Below are 7,871 nucleotides of genomic sequence, written 5' to 3'. Positions count from 1 at the left end.
CCCAGATGTTGAAACCCATTTGTTGACTGGGTATGGATGTAATAGTTGGACAGTTTGAAACCTGTCTACTAGGTCTGTTTCTGTCTTGATAATTCTGTCTGTGTACTTTAAAGTTCGGGGTGCTGACCTTTTCCCCTGAACAAGGTAAACGATATATGTCTGACTGATTAAAGTAAGCTTGTTAACCCATTTTGAGTTGCTTTCCTTTAACAAAGCAGATCTAAGAACCTGTATTGGCAGCAAACCCTGAGGAGCTTGGGGTGCTTGCTGCTCCAACAGTGGGAGACCTTCATCTCCCCCTCTCTGAACTTGATAAATCCAACCTCAAAACAAACAAGAAAGAAGTTAAGGAGGTGAACAGAATTTTAGAGAGGGTAGCTATGATAGATCTCTGGAGAAAACTGAATGGGGATAAAAAGGAATATACCTTCTTCTCAGGGGTACATGGCACATACTCAAAAATCAACCATGTTCTAAGGCATAAAAACCTCACAATTCTGTGCAGTAAGGCAGAAATATTAAATGCATCCTTCTCAGATCATGATGCAATAAAAATTATATGCAATAAAGGGCCATGGAAAGACAGACTAAAAACTAATTGGAAATTAAACAATTTAATCCTAAAGAATGAGTGGGTCAAACAAGAAATTATAGAAACAATCAGTAATTTCATTCAAGAGAATGATAATAATGAGACAACATACCAAAATCTGTGGGATGTATTAAAGGCAGTTCTTAGGGGAAGTTTTATATCCCTGAGTGCATACATGATTAATTTAGAGAAAAGGTAGGTCAATGAATTGGGCATGCAATTGAAAAACCTAGAAAAAGAACAAACTCAAAATTCCCAATTAAATATTAAATTAGAAATATTGAAAACCAAAGGAGAGATTAATAAAATTCAAATTAAGAAAACTATTGAATTAATAAATAAAACTAAGAGCTGGTTTTATTGAAAAAAAAAACACAATAAAACTGATAGACCCTTAGTCAATATAACAAGAAAACCAAATTATGAGTATCAAAAATGAAAAGTGTGAATCCAATGAAGAGGAAATCAAAACAATAATTAGGAATTATTTTTCCCAATTGTATGCACATAAATTTGACAATCTTAGATAAATGGATGAATATTTACAAAAATACAAGTTGCCCAGATTAACTGAAGAGGAAGTAAATTACTTAAATAACCCCATCTCAGAAAAAGAAATTGAACAAGCCATCAGTCAACTCCCTAGGAAAAAATCTCCAGGGCCAGATGGATTTACTAATGAATTCTATCAAACATTTAAAGAACAATTGATTCTAATACTCTATAAACTATTTGGGAAAATTAGTGAAGAAGGAGTCCTACCAAATTCTTTTTATGACGCAAATATGGTACTGATACCTAAATCAGGAAGAGATAAAACAGAGAAAGAAAATTATAGACTAATCTCCCTCATGAATATAGATGCAAAAATTTTACATAAAATATTAGCAAAAAGACTACAGCAACTTATCTCAAGAATAATACACTTTGATCAGGTAGGATTTATTTCAGGAATTCAAGGATGGTTTAATATTAGGAAAACCATCAATATAATTGATCATATCAACAACAAAACTAGCAGAAACCACATGATTATCTCAATAGAGGCAGAAAAGGCTTTTGACAAAATACAACATCCATTCCTATTAAAAACACTAGAAAGTATAGGAATAAATGGAGCCTTCTTTAAAATAATAGGTAGCATCTATTTAAAACCATCAGCAAATATTATATGTAATGGGGATAAGCTAGAAGCATTTCCAATAAGATCAGGGGTGAAACAAGGGTGTCCACTATCACCCCTCTTATTCAATCTGGTACTAGAAATGTTAGCAGTAGCAATTAGAGAAGAAAAAGAAATCAAAGTAATCAAATTAGGCAAAGAAGAGACCAAGCTATCACTCTTTGCAGATGATATGATGATATACTTAGAGAATCCTAGGGAATCAAGTAAAAAACTACTTGAGGCAATAAATTTGGCAAAATTGCAGGATATAAAATAAAACCGCATAAATCCTCAAGCATTCCTATATATTTCCAATGAAATTCAACAGCAAGAGATAGAAAGAGAAATCCCATTTAAAGTTACTGTAGACATTAAAATATTTGGGAATCTACCAGCCAAAACAAACCCAGGACCTATATGATCACAACTACAAAACACTTTTCACACAAATTAAGTCAGATCTAACTAATTGGAAAAATATCAATTGTTTGTGGCTGGGTGGAGCTAATATAATAAAAATGACAATTTTACCTAAATGAAATTATATATTTAGTGCCCCCATACCAATCAATTTACCAAAAAACTATTTTATAGAGCTAGAAAAAATAGTAACAAAATTCATTTGGGAGAACAGTCCAGAATATCAAGGGAATTAATGAAAAGAAATGCTAGGGAAGGTGGACTAGCTATACCAGATTTCAATCTGTATTATAAAGCAGCAGTCATGAAAACTGCTTGGTACTAGCTGAGGAATAGAATAGTGGAGCAATGGAATAGATTAAGCACACGAGATTCAGCAGTCAATGACTATAGTAATCTATTGTTTGATAAACCCCAAGACCCTAGTTTTTGGGTAAGAACTCACTATTTGACAAAAACTGCTGGGAAAATTGGAATATAGTAAGGTAGAAACTGGGCATAGACCATTACCTAACACCATATACCAAAATCAAGTCTAAATAGGTGCATGATCTAGGTATAAAGGTTGATACTGTAAGCAGTCTCGGAAAACAAGGAATATTTTACCTGTCAGATTTGTGGAGAGGGAAAGACTTTATGACGAAACAAGAATTAGAGAGCATTATAAAATGCAAAATGGATAATTTTGATTACATTAAATTGAAAAGCTTCTGTACAAAAAAAGCCAATGTAACCAAGATTAAGAGGGAGGTGGGAAATTGGGAAAGAATTTTTACAACCTATGTCTCTGATAAAGGACTCATTTCTAAAATATACAGAGAATTGAGTCAAATCTATAAGAATACAAGTCATTCCCCAATTGATAAATGGTCAAAGGATATGAACAGGCAGTTTTCAGAGAAAGAAATTAAAGATATCTATAAGCACATGAAGAAATGTTCTAAATCACTACTGATTAGAGAAATGCAAATCAAAACATGATTTTTGGGGAATGGCTGAACAAGTTGTGGTATATGCATGTTATGGAATACTATTGTGTAATAAGAAATGAGAGCAGATGGATTTCATATTTACATGGACAAACTTATACAAACTGATGCTGAGTGAGAAGAGTAGAGCCAGGAGGGATTTGTACACAATTACAGACACAACGTATGTGTGACGACCAACTCTGATAAACTGGACTCTTCTCAGAAATCCAGAGACAAACCCAAAAGACTCATGATGGAGATGTTTACATCCAGAGAAAGAACTGTGAGTGAACCCAGATTGAAGCAAACTACCTGCCCTTTTTCGTCTTCATTTGGTTTTGTTTCCTCTTTCCCATTCTTCATTCCATTTGTTACAATCCTCCTTTATAACCTGACTAATGCCTAATGTGAAAGTTATTTGCAGATACTATGCTTGATTGTATGCCGCCATGGGGAGGGAGAGAAAATTTGAAACTCAAGGAATTAGGGTAATGAATCTTGTAAACTAAAAGTAAACAAATTAATAAAGGCCAAAAAAAAAAAATTCAAGTGTTTTGCAAACCTTAAACTACTATATAAACACTATGATTATTAGGGGAAAGCTTGGAAAGCTCCAAGTAGAATTCCCCAAAGAGCTGAGAGAGTGGACTGATACTTCAGTGGCAGTCTAATAAGCAGTAAAGTCTTTTATACCTGGTCCTGAGACTGGCAAGTCTAAAAATAGGTAAGTTTATCTCCTAAATATCTCAGGGTAGAGGCTGGGTATTCAGTCTTATATTATAAAGTGACTGCAGGGTCCCTATCATGTGTTTGTGTTTCCCTAAGATTTGGACCCTTTGAATCTCTTGAAAAATTTACTACTGAATGTTCTGGGCTATCTGCTCATTCTAGCTCTCCACCCAAGCAAGGTTCACAAAATAATCACATATGAAAGAATCCTAAATGGAAATTACTCTAGAAAAGGAGTTCTTAGCCTTTTTTGTGTGTGCCAATGATGTCCTTGGAAGACATACAAAACCTATGAACTCCTTGTTGTTGAGTCCTTTCAGCTGGTTGTGTCTGATTCTTTGTGACCTCTCTTGGAAAAGATACTGGAGTGGTTTGCCATTTCCTTCTCCAGCTTATTTTATGGGTGAGGAAACTGAGGCAAACAACATTGAGTTAAATAAATGCCCACTGCTCCACTTATCTGCCCTTTCTGTTCCATAAATCCCAATAAAGATCCCAATACTAATATACCAATAGCTGCCCCATGCACTCCTGAGAATGTTTTTAAATGCATGAAACTGAGCATGTGGGATCACAAAGGAAGCCAATTACATTGAAATAGTTATCAAAATGTTTTTTAAAAATAAATTCAAGGACCTTAGGTTAAGAATCTGTGCTCTAAAAAGAAATATTTTCAATTGTTCACCTTGACAGATCTGCTAGCACACCTCAAATCAACAATGAACAAAAATCGCTACTCCAATTACCACCCATCAGATGAACGTGGATGTGTTTATCTAAGAGAAGGCTGCAGCATGAACTGTATTGAATCTAATAGTCACAAAATGAGGTCTTCATTTAAAAGTGCTCTTCCTTATAGTATCTTTTACACATGAGTTGAATATATTCTATTCCTCCTTTCCTCTTATCAGGACTTATTCTCTCTCATCCCTTTAAATGACTTATCTGTTCCTAGCAATACTGTCTCTAATTTCTTTTAATCTCCTTCCTAGCCAGCATGCCATAGTTAAACTCAGAGCCACACATAATACAAAAGAGCAGAAAATACGTATATTCATCTGTACTTTTAAAGAATACATTTCTGCACTTAAATCTGAATAGGTATAGTCTGAGAATTAACAATATATCAGAGAAAATAATGTAACTATACCTAATTTAAACTGCTTTGGAAAGATATCTAGTTCTTCACTCAAATCCAAACCGGTTTTAGTTCTTCCTTTTAAGATACCAAAATTTAAACTCAGAATTTCCCATTTTAAAACAACAAACTCAATGGTTTGCTATTTTCAAACACTAAAATAATAAACCCTGCTAAAAGTGGAGAAGAAATTAAGTGCTACTACATACAACAGGGCCCTCTACTGATAGACAGTCTCAGAAAGAAAAAAAAAATACTGGAAGCTGACTAGCAACAAAGGAAAAAAAAAAACAAAATTTAAAAAATTAAACTACAAAATTTACCTTTTTTTAATCACTAAGTCTGATGATACAGGTATGCATCTTAGACCTGTTCCCAAAACCATAAGAAAGGATGTCAGCAGCACAGTTACCCGGAGACCTAAAATACAAAATAATCTGAATTATTTTTCAATTTTTTAGCACGTTAATAACAAATCTGTCTATATGGTCTAAACACATCATAAAAATATTTCATTTGAAATTTTTTCAGTGATTCTTCACCCCCTGCAAATAAATGTCTGATTTTAAAACTCTATGTTGAAAAGGACATTAGTCCACTATGGTATTGCCCTGGAATTCTTGTGTAAGTGAGATAGCAAAAACTGGATGATTTCTAAGTCCTCATTAAGAAGCAAGAAGGGAGGTAGGTACTCCATAGAATCAATAATCTATTCCTGGTCCTACTGAGGCCCTAGAACTTGTCAGTCATTCTACGGACGTGAGAGCCCCAGCTGATCCCTTCAATACCACCTGCTGATTCATACAGTAAATCCGCAATTACCTGCTTCTGAGTTTCTTAGCTGGATAGTTTCCTCTGCCTTATGAGCCCCAAATGAATTCCTAAAGTGCCTACTTTCTCCAGTCACATCCCACCTCCAGGGTAACATCTGGTGAGTGGGGCTTTGACTCCAATTGGTAAGTGGCAAGTTAAACAGTTCTCTCTGCCCATCCCCCTCTCAAAACCAGAGCATTGTAGAAAATGACTCTAGGAGACCTACTACCTTCCTCAGAATAAGACGTAGCCCTGTTAGATTAAGGAGCCCCTAAAGATCTGAAAGGGTTCAAGAAACCAATCCACAAATCACCATCCCATAGCTACCTAAAGAATAGTTCTATCAGACCTCTTGAAATACATGGTATAGCATGGTATAATGGAAAGAACAATGGATTTAAAGTAAATGTGGGGTCAAATCTTTCTAATTACTACCTGTATTACTTTGGGAAAAGAGCTTTAAAACTCTTTGGGTCTCAGCTTCTTCAATGGCGTAATGCGATGGTTATCTCTATTTAGAGTCGGTCGTTTCTATTCTAAGAACTAGGAGCCTACAATTTTAACATAGATGAGATAAAGGAAAGAGCACTGGTTCTGGGGTCAGGGAACCTGGCTTCCCATACTCCCTCTGACGCTCATTCCTTTGTGACTTGGCCAAGCCACTTAACCTCCCTAGGCCTCAATTTCTTCAACTGTAAACTGAGTGTGGGTTGGACCAAAATGGCTTCTGAAATTCCTCTGCAGCTCTAGAACAAATCTATGATTTTGAGAATTATGTCTCTAATCCTGAAGAGGGCTACTGATCTCCTGTTACTAATATGAAGTTAAATATAACAACAGCTCACATTAATAAAGCATTTTCCTCACAATACTGGGTGGTAGGAAGGCCACCCCCACCCTCACGTTACAGAGGAGGAAACCAGGACTCTGAGGGTTAAACAAGTAGCACAGGAATCCTCTCTCTCAAGTGTCCTACTGGTTACTCTAACAATTTTTTACCTTCAGTCTCCCCCATGCCTTAGGTGCCTCTAGCATATTTCCAGGCCCCTGGATCGGAACCTCTTCTTTATTCTATTCTGTTTCTGAGATTATAAATCTAAAGGTTCCTCTCAGAATTCTTAGCTTACTTCAAGATGCAAATGAGGCACCAGCTTCTGCCTCTATGATGCCTTCTCAGATTCCTGCCCCACCAAAAAAAAAAGAGCTAGACTTCTCATCCTGAAATGTGTTTCCTTATTTGTACGTATGCTATATCAAACTACCAAAATGTAAACTCCCTAAAGACAGAACTTGTTTCATTTTTGTCTTTCTATCCTTAGTGAGCACAACAGTATTTTGTACATAGCTGGTGGCTAATAAATGTTTACCAAGTTGAACTTCTGTCATTTCTGCATACTCCCTTATTCCCTAGTACCTACTGGTCCTTTCTATCTTAATTACCATAGCTAATTTATACCTATCATATGAGGACTAGATAACTTTGCAATACATTTTTATTGAGATCATAATTATAAGTTGTTTAGCACAGTGCCTGGTACATAGTGAGTTTTTTGTTTTGTCATTGTATCTCTAAGCCTAACATAGTTCTTGAACATATTAAACACATGTTTGCTAGATTTGTTAACATGATACAGAATTCCTTAAAAAAAATGCACCCATAACTTTTTTCAATAATCCTTTAATTATCAACATTAAGTGAAGCACAAAACAGGATGACATGTTCACTTCTTGGCGTGGTAGCCTAAACACTGGACTTCAACTCTGAACACAAAGTAGTTCTATATGTGCAGTTTCTATTTACAAAATCAACTAATTAGCATTAGTAGGAGGTCTATTTTGAGAGTCTGCTGGATGTGTTCTACACAGAATGGTATGAGGGGAAGGACAGCTTCTTCAGGAAAAAGAAAACTTTGGTCATAAAGAAAGGAGAGAGAGGGAGAGGGGGGAAAAGGGAGAGGAAGAGAAGGAAAGAAGGAGGGAGGGAGAGAAAGAGGGAAAGAGGAGAGAGAGAGAGAGAGAGAGAGAGAGAGAGAGAGAGAGAGA

The 7,871-nt window shown here is 35.6% G+C and overlaps 1 protein-coding gene across 1 annotated transcript in view; it reads right to left on the bottom strand.

Annotated features, from left to right (window-relative positions):
- SLC49A4 (solute carrier family 49 member 4) overlaps window positions 1-7,871 on the bottom strand; it is a 168,672-nt gene that overhangs the window by 138,504 nt on the left and 22,297 nt on the right. Inside the window, exon 2 of the mRNA XM_069064936.1 lies at window positions 5,339-5,435. Within this exon, the coding sequence (XP_068921037.1) occupies window positions 5,339-5,435 (97 nt within the window). The remainder of the gene's footprint in view (window positions 1-5,338; window positions 5,436-7,871) is intronic.

Source organism: Petaurus breviceps, unplaced genomic scaffold (genome assembly GCF_028583685.1).
Source record: "Petaurus breviceps papuanus isolate PSGF00001 unplaced genomic scaffold, PetGlider_PUasm1.0 90654, whole genome shotgun sequence".
Taxonomy (NCBI): Eukaryota; Metazoa; Chordata; class Mammalia; order Diprotodontia; family Petauridae; genus Petaurus; species Petaurus breviceps.
Note: the sequence above shows the minus strand (reverse complement) of the source record. Positions and strands in the feature narration are given on the sequence as shown.